The 23,494-nt window shown below is 46.6% G+C and overlaps 1 protein-coding gene across 2 annotated transcripts in view; it reads left to right on the top strand.

The window, feature by feature from the left end:
* The first annotated feature begins 1,135 nt into the window (after positions 1-1,135).
* bcr (BCR activator of RhoGEF and GTPase) overlaps positions 1,136-23,494 on the top strand; it is an 84,191-nt gene continuing 61,832 nt past the window's right edge. For both annotated transcript variants that reach the window (XM_080017763.1, XM_080017762.1), the window contains exon 1: positions 1,136-2,743. In XM_080017763.1, coding sequence (XP_079873889.1) covers positions 1,144-2,743 — 1,600 coding nt within the window. In that variant the 5' untranslated portion in view covers positions 1,136-1,143. The remainder of the gene's footprint in view (positions 2,744-23,494) is intronic.

Here is a 23,494-nt window from a genome sequence, read left to right as displayed (position 1 = left end):
ATGACCCTATATACATAATGTAAAATACAAAAAAAAAAACAATATAATTACACATATGATATTATTAATAACAATATACTGTATATATATATATATACGTGAAATGAAATTGGAGGACTTTTGACGTCATACACGTCGCGTCTCTTTAACCGGCGGCGCCGCAGCTGTCAATCATCCGGCTCCGGCCCCGCCCCCCCCCCCCCCCCCCCTCCCGCGGCCCCGCCCCCCCTCCAGCCTCCCCCGGCGGCGCGCGGAGCTCCATCACTGCCGCGGAGACGCGAGGACAACAAAGCGGGAGGAAGGGCCGCTCCACCCGCATCCCCGGCGCCCCGCTCACACCTGACGCGCCGCTCGCGTGTCGGTCTTCTGGTTGAAACAGTTTTGGGTTTTTTTTTTTTTATTTAAAAACAAAAATATATATATATATATATATATAAATATTTTCCGCCCGCCGTCCCCGCTGCTCGGTACAAAGGGTCTCGCTCGAGGAACCGCGACGCCCCCCGGAGCACCGTGCGCGGATGGACGCCGGACGGGCGGCGCGGCGGCGGCGGCGGGAGGGAGCCCCACAGGCACGGCGGACGTTCGGACGGGAGGTACCGCGGTAGAGGGTGAAATAAATCCGGGTTAGCCTCGCCACTCCCGGAGCACCGGAGGCGGACGCTGTCATTGTGTCGGCACCGAGATCCTTCTTCTTCTTCTTCGTCTTCTTCGTCTTCTTCGTCTTCGTCTCCCTCGTTCTTGGAGTTCCTGGAGCAATGGCGTGAGCGACGCGAGCGTTTAACGGCGTTGATCTTACGCCCTCGTTTGCCCTCTCGCGAATGGGTGAAAATGGGTGAAAAGCCTCGGTCCGGTTGATGATCGACCCAACGCTGCGGAAACGCCGGACAGTGTCGCCGGTTCATTGGCGTGACTGACTCTGCGCCAGGTCACCCGCGTGACGCGAACGCCGTTGTTTAATTGTCGTCGTCGTCGTCGTTGTTTATTTTCCCTTCTCGTTCTCCTTCGACGCTCCGACTTCCACGCCTCCCGTCCGCCGCCACCTCGAAAACTGGACGGTGAGCCGCGCTCCGACCGGTGCCCCCCGTGACATCTCCCCCCTCCCCTCCGTGTGAACCTCCCGTCGTCCCCGGGAGGACAACAATGGTGGAGCCGGTGGGATTCATCGAGGCGTGGAAAGCCCAGTTCCCGGAGTCGGAGCCCCCCAAGATGGAGCTGCGGTCCGTGGGGGGCATCGAGCAGGAGCTGGAGAAGTGCAAGGCTTCCATCCGGAGGCTGGAGCAGGAGGTGAACAAGGAGCGCTTCCGCATGATCTACCTGCAGACCCTGCTGGCCAAGGAGCGGAAGAGCTACGACCGGCAGCGGTGGGGCTTCAGGAAGACGCCGCTGAACGAGGGGATGGACCCGGCCGCCGCGCAGGGCGCGGACTGCCTGTCCCAGCAGCCGCACATGCAGGAGACCGGTGGAGGCGTCGGCGTCGGCGGGGAGAGGAGCCGGTTCCAGCCTGTCGGAGAGCCCGGGAGGTCCAAGCCGAGGCCCCCACCGGCAAGGAAGTCCGCCTCCCACGGAGATGGTCTGGAGCTCCAGTCGGCCTTCGAGGTGCCTCAGCAGGCGGAGTCCATGTCCTGTGACAGCCTGGATGGCCTCTCACCCTCCAAACAAAGAGGGGGCATCTCCATTTCACCTCGCCGGCCCAGTCAGCCACCCCCAGACAAGGAACTCCCCACTGACCCAAAAGACAAGCTGGGCATGGGTCTTGGGGTGGCTGCGCTCAGGTCCAACTTTGAAAGGATCAAGCGGGCCAACTCTCATTCAGCAGGTGATGTAGCTAAGGGCCAGGAGAAACAACAACAACAACAGCAGCAGCAGCAGCAGCAGCAGCAGCAGCCACCACCTCCGTTCTACACCAACATGGAGTTCCACCATGAGAGAGGTCTGGTCCGGGTCAACGACCGTGACGTTTCTGACAAGATCAGCTCGCTGGGCAGCCAGGCCATGCAGATGGAGCGGAAGAGGTCCCTGCACTCCCTGCCAGGAAACCTGGCTACGGTGGCCGGGGAGCTGCGCACCAGGCCGGTCTACAGAGGACGCTCCACTGAGAGCACCTGTGGTTACGATGCAGAGTATGAAGACGGAGAACCAAACCCGCGGCACCCGGCCAGGGCCAATGGGGGAAAACCGCCTCCTCCACCGTGGCAGGCCTCCGATTTCCAGGCCTATTCCAGTGTCTACGTCGGAGGGGTGATGATGGGCGAGGGAGGTGGAGGGGATGGGAGAGGAGGAGGAGGCGGAGGTGGCGGGGTCACGATGAGAGACCATGGCGGAGGTGATGACCACCTCCTTACCTGGCCACGCCGGTCCTACTCGCCCGGAAGCTTTGAAGACGTGGGCGGAGGGGGAGGCTACACCCCAGACTGCAGCTCCAACGAGAACCTCACGTCCAGCGAGGAGGACTTCTCTTCGGGCCAGTCCAGCCACGTGTCGCCCAGTCCCACGACGGCCTTCCGCCGCCCCTTCAGGGAGAAGAGCCGCTCGCCCTCGCAGAACTCCCAGAATTCCCAGCACTCCTTCGACAGCAGCAGCCCCCCAACACCGCAATCGCAGAAGCGCCATCACAGGCAGCAGGGGGGCCACGTGGTCATGTCAGAGGCTACCATCGTCAGCGTCCGCAAGACCGGCCAAATCTGGCCTCCCGTGTCTCACCATGACACCGCACCACACGGTAGGGCAACCCATGGCAATAGTGTGCCCGGAGACCATTTGAGTGGCTGCGGTGCTTAAGTAGTTTCTTGTAGTTGCGAAACAGCCTGAGGCTGACTGTGTTTTCTTTGTGCAAAATGTGATTTGGAAATGGCTACTTTAATTGGATGAGATATTTAAAAAGTCACTTTTCGCCCTGCGAACATAGAGAATCAGAACCTGTTGATTTGGTTCATGTAGATTTTCGTCTGTGAGGAAATTGGTATAGTTTAGGTGAATCGTTGTACAATCAGACAAATGAGTACTCAAAAATCTGATCTCAAAAAAAGCTAAATACATAGAATGTTCTCTATGCACAAGAGAGTGCATTCTCAAAGTGTGTGTGTGTGTGTGTGTGTGTGTGTGTGTGTGTGTGTGTGTGTGTGTGTGTGTGTGTGAGACAGAGACAGAGACAGTCGCATGCTTCAACTCTGTGTTCCTGGAGTATCAGATTGGTGAAGTACATCTCTAGTCAGTGTGAGTAGTGATGGGAGGTCACTTTCTTCATCCTTCCCAGGGTTTTGTATGGTGATCCACTCACATGGGTCTGTCGTTGGTCCTGATGATGTGAGACCCTGGTGGAAGCACCACTCTGACTCAAAGCAAGGCTGCTGAACTAACCTGGAAGTCTTTCCTTATTAGCTTGTAGCACCGACCCGGAAGAAATAATTCGCCGCTCCCCCAACACACCCTGCAAACAATTAGCTGGGGTGTCACCAACCACTAATTTGCGGCTTTTGATCCCTCTTACCTGCAAATAGAGCAGTCAGTAGTTAACCATGTAGCCTGGAGATAAAGACACAGACATTTTGACCAGTTAATTTGCCCAATTAAATATGTGACTGATATCCAGACGCACAGGCCTAGTTTCAGTTGTAAATCTTAAGGGAAGGAGCCACTTGCTTAGGCAGCCGATGTACAATAAAATTCTATTGATGTAGCTCTAGGGCCGGGTACTGGGCAGGATCTCACTGTGTTTCTGTTACATGGCGCAATTTGTCTTACTGCGGCCTGTATTTTATTATATTATTTTCCGCCAATTTGAGCATTTTAGTGCCCACCGTCGTGTCGCAGACACGGGTCTGGTGCCCCGCTGGACCAGACAGGCAGCAGGGTTTGTGGGCAGTAAGCGCCAGTTTTGCTGCCAGGAAGCTATGGAAGGAAAGGCAGGGTGGGCGGTGGCGGGGGGGGGGGACATACATTTACATATTTCCATGACAAAAATCATGTTTCAGATAAAGGGCAACGACCAAATGTTTAACCCCACCTCAAGAACGTGGTCTCGAAGACATACACGAGGAGAACTGCTTGTCATGTAGTGACGTTACTGCAATGTCGCCGTGGACACACACGAGGAAATAAGCACATCCGATCTAAAAGAGAAAACAACAAAAAAATGAAGAAGGAAATACTTAATTTCTGAATAATTTGTTTCAACGTAAAATGAACAGCAACGCTGTGATACAAAACATTAGTAGGCACAGATGACATTCCGCCGCCACATGACTTTTCAGTTTTCGTTTATTTTAACTGATTTGCCACCAGTATTTTGATCAATGAAACGTTACCCACCACTGTCATTGTTTGATATAACACTATTTCTAGTTCATCAACAACCAAATGATGAGACTTGACGCGGCCAATCTGAGGCACAAGCGGAGAGAGTCCAGAGCAGATCACAAGCTGATTCCCCAGCTGCTATGTTTGGGATTATCTCTGCCCTGTCTGCTCTCTTTGTTTTAACATCTTTTCCACAACAATGGGCCCTGTAGGGGCGTTAGCTGGGGGGGGGGGGGGCGGCAGACAGACAGTGCATTTAGTGATGATAATCTGGAATTTGAGCGAAATCAGTAAAATGATGTTTGGGCTCTGCCGGCCGGGCGTGCCCGTGTTTGGGTTTGGAACTTGAGTGGTTTGACATTGTGTCTAGGTTTTATTACTGGCGTGCTTGTCCTCTCCTAAGTTTCAAATATAAGAAGATGATCTGATTTTGGCATTAGAGAAGCGAATCCTGAGCTCATGGCTGTGTCCTGTATTAAATCTCTTCATGTTCCTTTTCTTCATGACATGACCCAGCAAAAGTAGTCAGGCATTTTTAACTTGAGGACTGGTTTCGGTGCTTTCCTAAAATATAAATTCCGAACTTAGGTCATTGTTAAATTAGGACGCTTCTGTAATAGGAACATTTTTTTCATCTTGAGATAGGATTTGCCCTCAATACTGTGAGGAAATACGATCGTAAAGTAAAAGTCCTAAATGTCATCCTAAACTGAGAGACGATAGGATTTCACACCCCTCGAAATTTCATCCACCCCGCCAAGCGCGTTTTCGCCGCCCAAGACTAGATTCATTTTTTAGAAAGGAAAGAGCCACAATGGAGGGAGCCGTTGTGTTTTGTTTTTTTAGTTTGTTTTTTTGTTTTGTTTTTAACCTGTGCTGTCAGCATGCTGGGGATACAACACAGGGTATTCGCATGCCATTGCATCCGAGACGGGGTTAAATCGGCGAGTGTTAATCATTACGAACCGCTTGTAATAACCCCGTCCTTTGCGTGACCCCGAGCGGTTGCGTTTGATTTTGCGAAGGACTTGAGCAGAGAAGAGGCGTGCGCTTCAGACGCTCACAATGAGGAGTGGGGTGGTGCGAGCGCCGTGAAGAAGATGGAGGAAGGAGGGAGCGCAAAGCCAGAGCTGTCGTTTCTCGCTTCACCGGTCAGGGACGCTCGGGCTGGCGACGGGCGCAGATGGAAACGGCTCTCCCGTTGCGTAACAGAAAGGCACGTGCACACAAATATGCGCACCGTTTTACCCCGAGGCTTCCGTACACTGCACTAAATGCGCGTTTGTGTGTCTCAACTGGGTGCCGTGACTAGTTAGGTGTTCAGTAGGGCTGGGTAGGTAGAAAAATAACAAAACAATTCTCTGTATTGATTCAATTCTCTTCTTTCAGTTTCTGACTCGATTTGATCATTTTAATGTTGATGATGTTTGTAAGTTATGCAACCATTTTTAAATGCAATACCACCATAGTCACAAATTAATTGGCATTACATTTCTGTATTAGATTGATTTTTCTGTGAAATATTTTTGTAATGCATATCAGATGGTATATTGAAAAATTATGTGTAAAATGTCAATATATTAGTGTGTATATAGATATGGTATAATATTTAATATTTCATTTTATACTTAATTACAATTTTTATTGAAACAGAATCGTCTTGCGAGCCATCTCATCAACATTGGATTTATTCAATATGGAATCAAATTTTGTATCACAAACAAGATCTTGCCCAGTACCCAGCCCCAACGCTCAGATTCCTCCCAGAAGGTTGGTTTTAATGGTTGACCTGACTCCGGAGACCCCGCTGTCTCGCTGTGGAGGAGTCGCACCATCTGGTTGAGAGTCTTATTTTTAAAGGATTTCTCTCGTCTCCTCCTCTCTTCTCCTGTTCTCTCCTCTCCCCCCTCTTTTTCATCCAGGATATTTCCTGATTGGGGTTGTTCCTCAACAACAATAATCGTTTCATGATGTGTTTTGTGTGCCTGATGTGGGATGTGTTTTAAGATGAAAGGGCTTCATACAGGACAGAGATGAGTTTATTTGGTGATGCTGTGTGAGTTGGGCATTAGGGAATAAAGGAAGAGCATCAGTGGTTGACAAAGAACATAGAAATGCTCATAAAACCTATCGTAAACCATATTGGAAAGCAAAATGTCCTACTCTCAGCCTTCGCTTCAGAACTGTAAACAAAAGAACAGTGCGGACATGTCTAAAAGGTCATTGTTGCACTCATACGTGACCGAGCATCTGACATTTATTCCCGTATTCCCACAATGGTTAAACTACAAGAAGAAGAAAAACAAAAAACAATTATGTTGTGATTTTGTACTGCGATAAATCAGGTAGGATTGGGCAACCCTGGATTGTAAGTGACCCGTCGGAATGAAAGCTTGTTAAAAGATATACAACTTCTCAGTATTTTACACGTCATTTTACATGCGATTACAAACGGACACACGTACAACACTAGGACAACCCCCCCCCCTCAGAGGAAGAAGAATACGTGGACCATGTCGCACCACTACACTATAAATAGCACCACGTAGTGATATATCGTTGGTCCTGTGTGCGTTACTTATGTGTTTGAGGCAGCTTTCATTAAACAGTGCAGAGAGAGAGAGAGAGAGAGAGAGAGAGAGAGAGAGAGAGAGAGAGAGAGAGAGAGAGAGAGAGAGAGAGAGAGAGAGAGAGAGAGAGAGAGAGAGAGAGAGAGAGAGAGAGAGAGAGAGAGAGAGAGAGAGAGAGAGAGAGAGAGAGAGAGAGAGAGAGAGAGAGAGATCCACCCACTGACCAACGGATACCTGCGGTCCTGGGTCCTCAATGGTCGCATTGTCCATCCGACTGCAGCGCCTGTGGCAAGGGCCTGTCAAGTTTCTTATGCTTAGACAATCTCACTCTCGCTCACTCTGACTCCCTCTCTGGCCTGTTTATTTCCTAATAACAAACAAGAATATGTTTTTTGCATTTGAATGTGCTCTGAGGGTTTTGTGTGTGCGAGCATGCGTGTGTGTGTGTGCGCAGCGCGCGGCCTTGCGGGTAAATGAGAAAGCAGACACGTGAGAAAAGGGCTTGGTATTCCTTGTGGGACCTCTGCCGATTAAATGTGATGATGTCACCAACACCGCTGTTTGCTTTTGTGCATGCCTTGAAAAACGTGTGTGTGTGTGTGTGTGTGTGCGCGTGCTGTATATGCATTTTACGAGTCTCTGCCACTTGAACAAGAAACTGTTCCTTTGCATTTACCAAAGCATGCCTGAGCGCCCGTCTCTCTGCGCGGATTTCCCCCGCAAATTTAAATGTTGTAACTTGGCGGCGATCAGAAGGGATGACAGGCTGTTAACGCTTTTTTTTTTTTTTTTTTTTTTTTTTGCCACTGTGAGCTTCACCGCCAAAGACACGCTGAGCCTTTGTCGCATTTCTCCCTCTCTCCGAACCCCGTGTGAGTGTTTTTTTAATTTTGCGTGTGGGCAGGCGAGAGTTAACAAGCGGTGGCGATATGTGGGTTAGTGGAAGATGTGGAACAAAGGAAGCGGCGGCGCAGGCCTCCGCAGGACAGCGAGGCGTTTTGTCAGCGATACCTCCGGCCAACCCCACGCAGCGTACAGTCCGTCGGCGTGGCACAATGACCCCCTTTTCACAGCGAGTGGATCTGAAAGCGGGAACGGGCGGAGGGGCGGAAAGCGGATCCGCACGGAGCCAGCTGGGCGCTTCTGCGCTGCGCTCCGTAGACCGCTGCAACCTGCTACAACCAATTACGACGGAGGAGAGGAGTCTCTTTGTTTTACTTCGCTGGTAGCATGTACGGGGAGGGAGAACCGCGCGCAACTCAGGCTTCAGGTTCGGCGGCGTTCGCTGTTGTAGCCATGAAGCCGATAGTTCCATGCTGCGCTGCCTGTTCACATGAATGGTTTTGTATTTTTCTATTGTAGAACAGCTCTTCTGGTGGTTGGAGGATTGCTCCTCCTGGTAGCTTTTCGGCTTGTAATAAGAATATGGTTTGGCTAGTAATAAGCGTGTGTGTGTGTGCGTGCGCGAGTTAATCAGTCTTTCCATGGTTGTTTATTGAAATAAAATGTGTTTCAGTTTCATAAAAGCACTATTAATTTTATCCGTCGCTGCTGCATCTGTTATTGCTGCCATGCGACCACGGCCTGGTCTGGAGGCTGGTGGCGGCCAGATGGGAGGGAGGGAGGGAGGGAGGGAGAGAGAGGATTTTTGGAAACTGAACCCGACCGCAAGGCAAATGGTAGCAGGAACCCTGACCCACCCCCTTACTCAAACACAAGCCCTTCCCAGCAGTAGTCACTCACTTACGAACTACGGACATTTGTCAGTGCCTTTCTGTACTTCTGTCTCTATTTGTGTACTTCGTACTCTCGTAAAAAATAAAATAAAATAGCTGGAAAATCCTGTACAGTACATACGTTCTGGTGACTTGTTTCCTCTCCTTGTCTCCCTTCCACCCTTCTGAACATCGGCCATCTTGGCCTCCAGCACACAGCCCCCGTGTTGTCACAGTCGCTGAGCCTGTCATCTGGATTGGCTGCAGCGCGCGGAAATTGTGTCGGTTAGCGTCCACGGCAAACCACTCACCGCAGGCAATCGCTCATGTGTCCCGTAAGCGCTCGCTGGAACATTTCTCTGCTTTTCTTACTTTCTCGGGTTGTCCTCGTCGTCCTGTGGACTGTTCGTCCGCTGGCTCTCCCCCGAGAGGGAGGCCCGTGTTACGAATCGCCGGTCCAATGGAGACAGAGAAGAAGCGAAGGATTGTTTCGAAAGAACTTTCGAAAGTAGTGGCGTTTTTTGAACATGTATTTCGTTGATTTTATTGAAAGTATGTGGAGATTGGAAGTCAGATCAACTCGATCGGTGATTCTCAACCTCAAATCAAAGACCCCCAACTTGATAGGCATTAGGCCATGGCCATTTGCACCATAAACACCAATAAATAACCGATAGATGTAAATCATTTGAGATAAATCCACAGATATATGGTGTAGTAACAGTGCGTTCATAGGCCCCAAAAGATTGTTCAAAAATAATATGTTATTATTTAGAAGATAGCCAGTGTAAATGTATTGATGGTGAGACTTTCCCCAGGAGGTATTGCTCCCTGGATTAGAGAGTGCCATCAAAAACCTGTCTAGTCATGCAAACACTCCCCTTGTAATCCCTAATCCCGGCTCTTTAGTCTGGGAATTAGAAATGGGCTAACAATCAGATTACCATTAGGTTTTCTCATCTGAGGCGGCTCACGCCTCGCGGGAGTCATGGCTTTAATGCATGTTGTCCTATATATTAGGGTGGGATTATTTGTGTGTGTGTGTGTGTGTGTGTGTGTGCGCACGTGTGCGCGCACACGCCGGGGGTGGGGTGTTTGGTCTTTTTTTTTTTTTTTTTTTTTGTAATGTCGGTTCCACCAGCAAACACCACTGGATATCATACAGTACACCTTCACCACATAGTGAGAGACGCCCATGGAGGACAGGACTATTCCTTCCTTTTCATTCTCTTTCTCAGTCTTTATATTCTCCTGTGGTCTCCTTGTTTTTCTCTTTCTTTCTTTCTTTCTTCCTCTCTCTCTGTATCTGTCTCTTCTCACTCCATCGGCGCAGCTGTTTCCAGTTTGTGTTGCTTGCAGCCCATTAGAGCTCCTCACCTTTCTGACGTTCTGCGGGTTTTCCACCTAGCAAGGGGAAAAGCAGAGGAAGATCAAAGTCAAACCGCCCCCCTAGGAGCGAGTGGGCTCTCCCTGTAATTGTTCAATAGGGGTTTAACTGGCGACTTTCTATAAAACAACACAATAAATGCCAAATGTTAGCATCATGCCTCGGGGTAGGAGAACAGTATAGACCATCCAGCCTATTCCCCAGTTCCAGTCTAGCTGTTTAAATTCTCAATCCTCTCCTTTTTTTCCCTGTTTTCCTTAAGGTCTTTCTGGCTTCCTAGGGATCTGTTCGTCTGTCTGTCTGTTTCACTTTTCTCTGGGATGGGAAGAAATGTATGCAAAAAAATTCATGGCAAAACAGTTTTGTGATGCAGCCGAAAAAAACGCACAGGGCATTCCCGACCTTGGGGTCGCGACCGCACATTTCGTTTCTATACGTTTGAAATATGTTATCCTTTCGGTGTCATCTATGTAACAGTTTGCCAATATAGAATGTGGAATATATTCTGCACACCAGTAATGCACTGTCAAAGTATAGTAAAAAAACATAATTTATCCTGGATCTGTTGCTTATAGGCCTGTCACGAGCATTTGCAACCTAAAAACTATTGCGTATTGAGGGTTGCGCATGTTGAGAACCCCTGGTGTAAGACGTCAAGGATCACACTACACCGTTAACATTGAAAAGTAGATTTCTCCGTGTACTTCTTGTAAATTACTTTTACGGACCCATTTGCTATTCTTCATATCACAAGTCACTATAAGCTAATGCCATTTAGGTTTTTCCACAACAGATAGCTAGAAATTAGGCTGTATTGTTTACATCGATCAGCCACAACATTAAAACCACCACTAATAACCACTAATATTGTGTAGCTCCCCCTTGTGCCGCCGAAACATCTCTGATCCATGGAGGCATGGACTCAACAAGACCTCTGAAGGTGTCCTGTGGTATTTGGCACCAAGACCTGAGCAGCAGATCCTTTAAGTCCTGTAATGCCATGGACACTCTTTCAAAGCGGTCAGATCGCTGTACTGTTCACGCTACACAACTTTCTCTCTCGTGGTCGTGAGTCTTGCAGTCTTGTGGTTTGCACACTACATGACTGATCGGTGACACATTACAAGATCTTTCATCAGGAGGAATCCCCGACGAGTATGTCGGGTCTCCAAACTACGTTTTGTCACGAAAACACCGGAAATGGCGCGATACCATGCACGGATAGGATTATTTATTTTGTATTGTATTCTTGATCACTGTAAAAAAAAACAAAAACAAATAAAAGCGGAATCTAAATAATAAATATATTAAAAACCTAGAGAAGAAATTCAAAATAGGTATGTTGTGTTTCTGGCTCCTGGTCCGTGCACTCCCATCTTTCCCCCTCTACACTCCATGTCTGTTCTCATTAGCTGTAGCTCGTTGCGTCTCTCCCGACTCGATCCCGACACGACCAGATATTAAATATACTTGGTATCTCAGAGCTCGGATCTGGATCTGACGCCTTTCTATCATAGCAGCATGAACCTTTTCAAGAATTTGTGCTCCAGTAGCTCTTCTGTGGGATCGGACGAGACGGACTGGACTTGACTCCCCATCAATGAGCCCTTGGGTGCCCATGACCCTGTCATCGGTTCACCGGTTGACCTTCCTTGGACCACTTTTGGTAGCTACGAACCACTGCATACCGGGAACACCCCACTAGACCTGTCGTTTTGGAGGTGCTCTGACCCAGTCGTCTAGCCATCACAATTTGGTCCTTGTCAGAGTGGCTCAGATCCTTACGCTTGTCCATTTTTCCTGCTTCCAACACATCAACATCAAGAACTGACAGTTCACTTGCTGCCTTATATATCCCACCCCTTGACAGGTGCCATTTAAACCAGATGAACATGTTATTCACTTCACCTGTCAGAGGTTTTAATGTTGTGTTTCATATCATGAACCCCATATCTTGTAACTTATTATGAACTGAGTGTTTCATTCCGCCTCTATTGTCTGTGTATCTTCCACTCTTTGTCTGATCTCTGCCTCAGGAAACATGTGTTTGTGTGACAGTCAACAAGCTCATGGACCAAGTGGATCAGAGAAATGAGTTTAGTTGAATTTAATGGAGATAAGCATGCCTTACAGTGTTTATAAAGGGCGTTAGTGATAGCAGGTTAACAGCAACCAAACTGCAACACGTAGTACAATGGAATGCGGTGGCAGTTGCCCCCTTGTACTCCTTAATTCAGCTTGATGTGTGATATTCAGCTTATCAATTTAAAAGATTTTGATACCAATCACTCAGGTTTATTCCCAATGACTGGAAAAATAAGGTTTGGATAAAAACAAATCCCAGGGCTTTCCATTTATTGTAAATGGGATTTACAAACGGTCTGGAAATAGAAATCGGCTGCAGTAAATTCATTTGTATTTATCTTTTTAAAACAAACACTGAATTATGTCAATCAGCTACCTAGATATGGCTTTCCCTCAAATTGAACCATGTGTTATAGCTTGGTGGTGCAGGTGACTGTTTTAAGACACCTGACATGAGGTCATTTCTATGGACATGAGAGGTTGATGTTTAGGGCGGAAGTTCTTCAGACTACTTAAGCTGGCCACACCAGCACTTTGCCCTCTCCCACGCACCACAAACATATGACAACATGCAATCTCTCTCTCTCTCTCTCGCTCCCTCTCTCCGTGTGATATTCTCAAACTCATGCAAAAACACTCAATAATGTGCTCAACCTTGGTGCCCCAAATCCCTGTATTCTTACTGCAGACATGTAATACATCAGAAATGTGGATGGATTTGGCTACTGTATATACACACACACAATAGAACACTCTTTAGAGCCACACACCAGCTTGACCAGCTTTTTTACGCTGGGTATTTTGCCTCCTTCGAGCCTATAAAATCTCCTTCTCTCTCTCTCTCTCTCTCTCTCTCTCTCTCTCTCCTCCCTCTCCCTTTTTCTCTTGCTCCACCTTCCCTTAGGCTCTTTGTTGTTGCTCTGTATTTGCTCTGGGAGGTTGTGCGAGTACACTCGATAAACAACATTTCCTAAGGGTTGCCTGAGCTATGAATGGGGGAAAAAAAACAAGGTGTGTGTGTGTGTGTGTGTGTGTGTGTGTGTGTGTGTGTGTGTGTGTGTGTGTGTGTGTGTGTGTGTGTGTGTGTGTGTGTGTGTGTGTGTGTGTGTGTGTGTGTGTGTGTGTAGTGCAAACATTGATAAAGTTGAAGCCGGTGGAGAGAGAGGCTAACTGTGGACCCTATTAGGCTATAAACATACAACATTATCGGACTAACAAGAATAATGTGCTCGTCCACGTTGCAGCTCTATGCGCCAGAATCGGCGAAAGTTGTTGAAGTGTTTTCTCACACGTCACCTAGTCCAGGGGCTTCCCAACCTTTTTATTACGATGGACTGGACCGCCACGCACGGGTCAGGGAGGGGTCACGGCAAAAAAGAAAAAATGTACCCCTGTGTTTCAAGAATGAACTCCCCCCGATCTCGGGACCGGCGAGCAGAGCGAGGCGCACCGTCCCGGCGAGACGCCACCCCCGGCCACACCGCCGCCCGCCCGCCACCGTTAATCAGCGTATACAGCGCAGGGAGGGAGAATAAATAATAGATGAATAAATAGACCGACCCGGTGAGGGGGCAACCCCACCCATACTGCGACCGCCCGCAACCGTTCAGCAGACAATACAGAGCGCTGAGGGAAAATAAATAATAGATAAATAGATATTCGATGAAAAGAAGTGTTTTTACTGTGGACGTATTTATTTGTTTTCGCTTTAGATTTGAGATCGCTCTGATTGGGCTCCGCAAAAAATAAAAAATAAAAACACAGGCCAAACAGGCCCAGCACCCTGAATTCCTGTCCTAACCTATGTGTCAACAACCTTTCTATATCAAATGTTAAACATTTAATGTAAAAGCTAGTTAGTTTTTCATATCCTAACATTCAGCGGAACAGATTATCCAGTGGTGCCATAAAAAAATATTCCAAAGTATAACTGCATATATCTGCGAAGATTTGAGAGAAATATTTTAATTGTCACCTGCAAAACAAAAGCAGCCGAGGCCTTATTTACATTTGAATAATAACATACTGTACATATAAAACGTCCCAGACTGTAACTAGCTGACTTGGTCAGTGTGATCTGGGGGTGTACGCTGCCTTCACTGTCTGTCTTTCTCTATAAAGGAAAATGAATCAAGTTGCATTTAATTCTATTGGCTCCAAGCTCCCACGTGATGATGATGATGATGATGATGATGATGATGTCAGACAAAGATCAGCGCGTTTATAGGGATCCAGACCACATACATGGCGTATAAACCAGAGAAAGCCTGTCACTCTGCGTGGAGACAGATTCAGGAAACCCTACTGCTTTGCACAGTGTTTTGCTCCCCAAAGAGAGACAATAGCAAACTATCTAAACTACCACTACTACTATTACTACTATCTAAACTACTATACCGAAAAATTCTCCATTTTCCAGCAAATGATGATCTTTCGTAGTTGACCCTCACGAGGCGTAATTTGGACCCTTTGCGGAGTCATGTGGCTAGGTGCTAGGTAGGGTTAAATACTGTTGGGGGAGTGGAAAAGGTTGTAGCGGAGCTCTCTGTTTCGAAACCATGTTTTGTGGAATATGCCGCATCACAGGGGACGGAACATGGGGAACCGAAAAGGACCAGAGAGGAAAATTGGATAAAAGAAAGCAAATGGCAGAGGAGAGTAGAGGACACATTTACTGGTTTTTTTTTTATTTTATTTTTTTTTCTTCTTTTGCAGCACATACACGTACAGATGTACACAAACACATGAATTGAACGGACAGATGTTGTTTTGGGGATTTGGGGGGAATATACGGAGGGAGAAGAGTGGGAGTGAGTGAACCCCACTGTGCCTTGGCCCGAGCTGGTCTTAGGAGGAGCCAGATTTATAATGTCTATTCAGGGGGGAGTTGAGGGAGGAGAGGCTTTTCAGAAAAATGCTTTACTCAGGCAATGTAAAGGGGGGAAGTTTTCTTTTTTTGGGGGGGGGGGTCTCCTTTTTTCCTCTTGTCCGTTGATCTGCTCTCTGCAGAGGGACTAGCCGTCTCACAGCTCACGGGGTGGATCGTGTTTCATGCTGTAATCTGCCACCCGTCTCTCCATCCATCTGTTCTTGCCTCTTATGATTTTTCTCCCACTTTGCTGAACGCCCTTTTCAAACCTCCCCCCGCCGACCACCTTCTTTCCAATACACCCCTCCCCCTCTCGCCTCTTTGAGAGCTTTTAGTTTCACTCCTCCAACACATGCTGCATAGTGGTCAGTGGTTCATCACACTGACTGTACATCATAAAGACTGGTGACTCAAGTCATGGCCGACCCGTCAGTTGAGGGCGTCCTTGTGGCTGCTAAGCTTTTCCCTCAAACAAAGGTTAAGAAGTTTATAATTGTAATGGAAGAGTGCTCCCGAAGAAGATAATTAGTAAATAAACCAAATGTATGTGTGTCTTATGTCACAATTGTGCAGCTCTGCCATTTTTTATTTTCATACCGGCACGTTCTCTTTTGTTTTACATGCCGATGGCGCTGAGCAGTATTACTCTAGTAGTACTCCTGCACGGTAAGAATTAAGAAAAGCTATCTGATTGGTATCAGTGTCCACAGACACTCAAGATATAAGTATGTGTTGGCATCGGAAAAGATACTGTGGTGTTCTGCCATCTGTAGTTTTTTCTCTTGTATTGTCTTTTACTTCTGCTCACTCATTTCTGTATTTTTTGGGTGTGCTCGGATTTTACACGTCTTCCAATGTCGTCGTAACAGCAACTATTCTTCACACGGACCACTTCACCAGCCTGCAAATGGCACAGTCGGCCCAAGGCAAGACAGGGTCTGGCTTGGACCAAAAACAAACTTTTGAAGTGTGCGTGTGTTTTTATATATACACACACACACACACACACACACACACACACACATACATCACATTAGGATATCATGAAAAGGTTCAATATTTTTGGTCACTAATTTCAGAAAGTGAAACCCATATAGATTATATAGATTCATTACACAGAGTAAAATATTTCAAGCCTTTTTTTCTTGAAATTTTGATGATTGCAGCTATAGATAATGAAAACCCAAAATTCAGTGTCTCAGAAAATTAGAATATTACATAAGATCAATAAACAAAAAAGGATATTTTAAACAGAAATGTCAGGTTTCTGAAAATTATGTTCATTTCTATGCACTCAATACTTGGAGGCGATCAGCCTGTGGCACTGCTCAGGTGTAATGGAAGCCCAGGTTGCTTTGATAACAGACTTCAGGTCATCTGCATTGTTGGGTCTGGTGTCTCATCTTCCTCTAGACAACCCCCGATGGATTCTCTATGGGGTCCAGATCAGGCGAGTTTGCCGGCCAATCAAGTACAGTAACACCATGGTCATTTATCCAGCTTTTGGTACCTTTGGCAGTGTGGACAGGTGCCAAGTCCCGCTGGAAGATGAAATCAGCATCTCCATGAAGCTTGTCAGCAGAAGGAAGCATGAGGTGCTCTTCAATGTCCCGGTAGATGGCTGTGTTGACTGTGGACTTCAGAAAACACAGTGGACCAACACCAGCCGATGACATGGCAGCCCAAATCATCACTGACTGTGGAAACTTCACACTGGACTTCAAGCAATGTGGATTTTGTGCCTCTCCACTTTTCCTCCAGACTCTGGGACCTTGATTTCCAAATGACATGCAAAATTAATTTTCATCTGAAAAGAGGACTTTGGACCACTGGGCAACAGTCCAGTTCTTTCTCTCCACAGCCCAGGTAAGACGCTTCTGACGTTGTCCCTGGTCCAGGAGTGGCTTGACACGAGGAATGCGACATTTGTCGCCCATGCCTAGGATTGGTCTGTGCGTAGTGGCTCTTGATGCGCTGACTCCAGCCTCAGGCCACTCCTGGTGAAGCTCCCCCAAATTCTTGGATGGATTTTGCTTGACAATCCTCTCAAGGCTGCGGTTATCCCTTTTGCTGGTGCACCTTTTCCTACCACACTTTTTCCCTCCATTCAACTTTCTATGAATATGCTTGGACACAGCACTCCGTGAACAAGCAGCTTCTTTAGCAATGACCTTTTGTGGCTTAGCCTCCTTGTGGAGAGTGTCAATGACTGTCTTCTGGACACCTGTCAAGTCAGCAGTCTTCCCCATGATAGGTGTAGCCTACCCAGCCAGACTGCAGCCAGCATTTAAAGGCTCAGGAAACCTTTGCAGGTGTTTGGAGTTCATTAGCTGATGAGGGTGTGACACCATGACTTTCCAATATTGTACTTTTTCACAATATTCAAATTTTCTGAGACACTGAATTTTGGGTTTTCATTGTCTATAGCCACAATCATCAAAATTTCAAGAAAGGCTTGAAATATTTTACTCTACGTGTAATGAATCTATATAATATATGGGTTTCACTTTCTGAAATGAGTGACAAAAAAATTGAACTTTTTCATGATATTCTAATTTTATGAGACGTGTGTGTGTGTGTGTGTGTGTGTGTACACAGGCAGTCCCCAGGTTATGAACAAGTTCTTTCTTTAAGTTGAATTTGTAAATGAGAGGGGGAGAGGGAGAGGGAGAGGTTCCTCCTCGTGCCAACCAAGCGCCGAAAAAGTGCAGTGTTTTGGGCGTCGCACAAAGTACTCCGCCCGTTTGTTAGTAGGAACCACAGTTTTCTTTTTTTTTTTTTTTTTAACAATAGGCTTTAGGGAGGTCAGTACGTAAGCATGGGGCGTACGTAACTCGGGTCCTGCCTACGTGTGTGCGTGCGTGCGTGTGTGTGTATAATTTTTTTGTATTTCAAGCCTTGCTTTTAGTGTCTGTGTTTATGTGTGAGAATACGTTGTCTTTGTCCTGGAGCTTACAGCTTGAGGACATGCTGGAAAATCTTTAAAACATTTTTATATTTCTGAAGAGTACAAACACCAACCCCAAAGTATAAGCATTTGGAATGAGAAGCAAAACCTGTGTCTGTGTGTGTCTGTGTGTGTCTGTGTGTGTGTGTGTGGGGGGTTATCAGTACATTTTTGGTCCATTCTTAGCACAATAAACGCCACGTTTAGAAAAATGAATACCTACAATTGGGGAAACGCGTGCGTTCATAGTAAGACACACATAAACCCAGAAAGCACACTCACTCAGTGCTGAACCTTCATACACGGACACGTTCTTCACCCCTGAGGGGTGGAGGGCCCGGGAGGGTTGTCTTCCATTATTGATGCCATAGCCCACTTCTCGCAAAACTGGATACTCACTGCCATGTCACAGGGTGTCATATTTCCCAACGCCCTACCCATGAGCCACAACCCTACACATGGGTCACAGCAGCCAGTCTTCCATGACCATGAGCGCACGTGCACAGCCATTTATGAAATGCACACATATACAAGCACCAGTGAGGGTAGACATGTACACTTATTCTCACTCATGGGGATATAGACCTGGATGATAACCAGTAGGGCCGAGCGATATATCAATATAATATCAATGTTGTTACATCAGACTAGACATCGTATCATCTGGGATTTTGTTTATCGTAATATTGCGATATAGCTACATGTTGTCATTGAGGCTGCGTTACAGTAAAGAAATGCAGTTTTCGGAATGTTATAGCTGTTCCAGTCAACGCCCCTACCTGTGAGGTCATAATACCCACATTTATATGAGTTACTTTTGTGTGTCATATCTTATGAAAGCACCAAAAGTCATCCCCAGTATAATATTCTCTAAATATTGATATTATTTGGGTATTCACCAAAAGGTTTTCCAAAGGATATTTTGTCAACATCATCCCGTTGCCCAAGAAACCAGTATCTGTTGGGAAAGATTTATTTTATTGTATATTGTTGTTTGGCATTGAATTTTTGCTGTCTTCACCGGATCCCTCGAATACAGGAATGTGTACTGGGACCTCCCAGTAATGCTTCCTTCCTGGCCCCGCCTATGGCTGTTATCTCAATACTATTGCCATTCAAACACATCTTGTCTGGTTGTCTGCGACTTGGTGTCCACATGCATTCACTTTGGTTGCAAACCAATAATAATATAGTTAAAACAATAGTTTCTGAGTGGATGTCCACCGCAGAGGTACATGGAGGAGAGTTTTGAAGGACTTGGTGACTCATTGCGTTGCCAACGTGTTTTAAAGTGAGCGAGGGCAGCGTTGCAGCTGCCCAACATGATCGACATGTTCTGGGTCCCACCCACCACTCTGCAATGGATTGGAGGGTGGCCAGAGGACAAGGTGCCTCACCGTAACTCCAAGGAGAACCCCTGTGTTACCAAAGAGGAGCTAATGTACACACACACACACACACACACACACACACACACACACACACACATGAGAGCATACAAAGCACAATTACTCGAGGCTATTTACCGTTCACACATTCCTGTTAAGTGTTGTCAGAGGATCTTGAGCAACAAATAAACACCTGTCATTACACCTGACATTAAGGAATGGACCAGTAGGTCAGTAGTATTGTATCCCTGTTGTTTTTTTATTATAACAGACGAAGGTAAGAAGCTAAAATGTGTAATCTCTGCTGCTTGGCGGGCTTCGAATCAAAACAATAAGGAAAGACGGCGCTTGATGACGTGGTGAGGTAGTGTGGGATCATGGGAGTTGTTGCCTTCACCCGTGCGTTTGGGCTGGACGGGGACCGCTTCGGCGACTACGCACAGCAAACGGCAATAAACGGTGGTGCTCCATCAATCAGTCGTTAGTAGAGTAATAGTAAAGCAATACAAACAATAGTATGATACAGTTGCTAGATAACCTTAACTTCTTCGCCGAGTTACCTTATTATTTGACACTTTGGCCACGTCTAATATGAACTTCGGACCATGAACATTATATATATATGGCCCAAAATAAGGAAAAAGCATAATAGGTCCCCTTTAAATTCAACTAAATGTAAATATAAGCCTATAAAAACAGATCAAATAAAATCAATAAAAGTCAACAAAAAAGTAATAAAAGTCAGCATGGACACTCTGACTGGTCTGCAGCCACACAGCCCCATACACAGCAAGCTGTGATGCACTATGTGTTCTGACACCTTTCTATCATCGCAGCATTAACTTTTACAGAAATTTGCGCTACAGTAGCTCCTGTGGGATAGAACCAGACGGGATAGTCTTTGCGCCCAACGCGCTAGACCTGCCGTTTTGGAGATGCTCTGACCCAGTCGTCTAGCACATCACTACTTGGTCCTTGGCAAAGTGGCTCAGATTCTTACGCTTGTCCATTTTTCCTGCTTCCAACACATCAACTTCAAGAACGGACTGTTCACTTGCTGCCTAATATATCCCACCCCTTGACAAGTGCCATTGGAACGAGATGATCAATGTTATTCACGTCACCGGTCAGTGGTTCTAATGTTGTGGCATGATCGGTGTAAAAGAGCAATCGAGCCAATCCTCCCTGTTCTGTTTGGTGAGTTGAAGCGTGCTCCCATATTTTTATGTGTATCCACGTGTTCTTTGTGTTCCTGCGCGTTTCCAAGTCTTCCTGTGTAGGTTTTTTTATTTTATTTTTTATTTTTTTTTTGTCTTCCTATATGAAAAGGTGACCTTGCACTGAAAGCAGAGAATGATCTACGGTGGGTATAAAGACCCGCGCTGCCCATAGTCTCCTCTCTGGGTCAGAGAGGAGTGGTCTGATTTTATTACTGCGCTGCCATGCCGAGTGGTTTTCAGAGCGCTATTGATTAGTTAAGTGATTCCACGGTGAAGTCCCTCATCAGAAGACCTCCATAAATCAATGCGCTATAAATGTCTGATCCCTCGGCTTATTGAAGTCCTCGTACTAGGCCAGGTGTTCTGTGGTGATCGGGGGGCCGAGGCGGTATAGTGTTTATTAAAGAGCCCTAACATCCCATCGGCGCAAAACGTGACAGCTGATCGGCTGACATTACTCAAGGCGGCAACAGCAACTCTACCTCTTTTTACTCTTATCTATCTGCCTTTACGAAAAAAACTGACCCTACTGAGGGTAGAAGTACACCTGGCGTGTTGGCACAGTGTACGGACGCACCGTGCCATAAGTGCAACGCTTCCTATTAAATCCCAGTTAGTCCACTTCTAAAGCTACACTGGCGACTGGCCACGTCGACCACGCAGCATTTCTCTGTTTTTGCGCGAGAGGTACATTTTTTAATTTATTTTTTTGCGTACGGCAGTGGATTGTATGGAAATGTTTTTGTTTAAGAGTGCAATCAATTTAGATGTGTTTTATATGAGTTTTAATTACAAAGAACTAACATGCAGTACACGTAATATGTAGAAGTAGTGCAACACAATACAAACACATCCTACTTACCAATTTCAACAATTACATTGGTAGCTCACATTTCTATTAAATTAAGTTACTTATGGCAGACCATGGTTCTATTGTTCTATCTAACTTTCTATGTATTGTGTATCTATCTCTCTAGATACTACATATTCTGCCTTTTATAGGGCTGTCAGGGGACGTGTGCACGGTGGCACAGTTTTTGCACTGCTGCCTCACAGCAAGAAGCTCCTGGGTCAGATTCACGCCTGGGGTGCTGTTGGCACCGTGCTCCGGTGGCTTATCTCCTGATTAGGGGCCTTTCTGTGTGGAGTTTGCAGAGTTTCTCCCTGTGCTCGCTCAGGACTCCCCAAAAAAGAACATGCAAGAAGGTTGACGTCTGACCAGCCCACTGCTCCCGCCTGCCCCCTGGGGGAAAACAAGCCAGGATGGCTTAAAAGCAGAGAACAAGTTTCCCCGGTGTGTGTGTGTGTGTGTGTGTGTGTGTGTGTGTGTGTGTGTGTGTGTGTGTGTGTGTGTGTGTGTGTGTGTGTGTGTGTGTGTGTGTGTGTTTGTTGCCCTCGCAACATGGACACATGTGTTGTGTGTGTGTGTGTGGATATTCTCGACGGTACATTTCAAAAATTGGGAAATTGTGGACCATGAAGTTGTGTTAAAAATGATGATATTTAGTGTGTGTGGCGTGCTGCTGTGCTGTAAACACTGCTGAATCAGAAAGGCAGAAGTGTCTTTTTGAGTTTGCGTCATCACTGACTGCCGCTTGTCACTGATCTGCTTTGTGTTCTCTTTCCATCTGCCAACTCAAGTAGTCTTTTACTTGTCAGTGCCAATTCAAATTCTGTGTCACAGCCTTTAATTATCCTCCGATACCGAGCACCGACGAAACACTTCCTTTTTACTGAACTCTAAGTAGATGTCATTGGATCTAAATGACATGTATTCATTTTTGCTCCATTAGTGAATTCTACCATGCTTTCATGTGTCACCTTTCCTTGAGAAGAAAAGCCAGACTTAGGACGGTCAAAAACTTCTGTTTGATTTACAAAAAAGGTTTAAAAAAGAAAAAAAAAAAGGGGGGGGGGGGGGATGTCATCATTCTTTCAGTGACTAAGCTGTGACTTGCTCTACCTATTGGTGGAGTTATCATCCCTGGCAACTAGGCCTTTGAAGACTAAACTAAAATTCAGTTGAAGTTATACACGCCGTGTGTGTGTGTGTGTGTGTGTGTGTGTGTGTGTGTGTGTGTGTGTGTGTGTGTGTGTGTGTGTGTGTGTGTGTGTGTGTGTGTGTGTGTGTGTGTGTGTGTGTGTGTGTGTGTGTGTGTGTGTGTGTGTGTGTGCGCGTGTGCACGCTTGGGGGTGCCTGTTGGCTTTGATCAGCATCTGTGCTCCCTCCACTCGATCCTTCTCGGCTTGTTATTAACCGGCCAGTCAGTCAGTCTGTCAGTCAGCCAGAACACTGTGGTTGTCAAGCGAGTATTGACTATCACTCATAATATTCTGAGAGAGAGAGAGAGAGAGAGAGAGAGAGAGAGAGAGAGAGAGAGAGAGAGAGAGAGAACATCGACAGGCGGAAAAAATCAAGAGAGAGACGGACAGACAGAAAGACCGAGAGAGGGATACAGACAGACGTACAGGGAGAGACAGACAGAGAGACCAAGAGAGGGATACAGACAGACTGAGAAGGAGACAGGGAGGAAGGCCCGCTCAGAATGCTCAAACAGACATGTGCCTCCCCACACACACACACACACACACATTCACATGTCCACATAGTCACACATAGATGGTGGAACTAATGGGAATTGTTGATCCCTCTCTCAGTCCGTGAAAGAGGAACTGCAGAAAACAGGCCCCGGCTGAATATAAAAAGCTGAACCAAAGCAGCCAGAAATACTGTGGAGCCACCATGACAAGCACATTCCTTCCCTGTCTGCACGGGTCACGGTCAAACAAACCCAAATCTACACGGCCTGCGAGCGTGCCTGCGTCCGTGTGCGAGACTCCTTTTAAAAAAAAAAAAAAAAAAAAAAAACCTGCGGGATGATTGTGAGAAAATATTTTTCTGTGAAGCATTGATTCGGTCGTGTGACCGACTCATGTCATGTGATCCATCGTTTTGGATTCCAAGCGAACGGTGAGAAAATACACCCTGGGATTCCTCACGATACGACGTCTGA

The sequence above is a fragment of the Zeus faber genome (genome assembly GCF_960531495.2).
Source record: "Zeus faber genome assembly, chromosome: 17".
In the NCBI taxonomy this organism is placed as follows: domain Eukaryota; kingdom Metazoa; phylum Chordata; class Actinopteri; order Zeiformes; family Zeidae; genus Zeus; species Zeus faber.
Note: the sequence above shows the minus strand (reverse complement) of the source record. Positions and strands in the feature narration are given on the sequence as shown.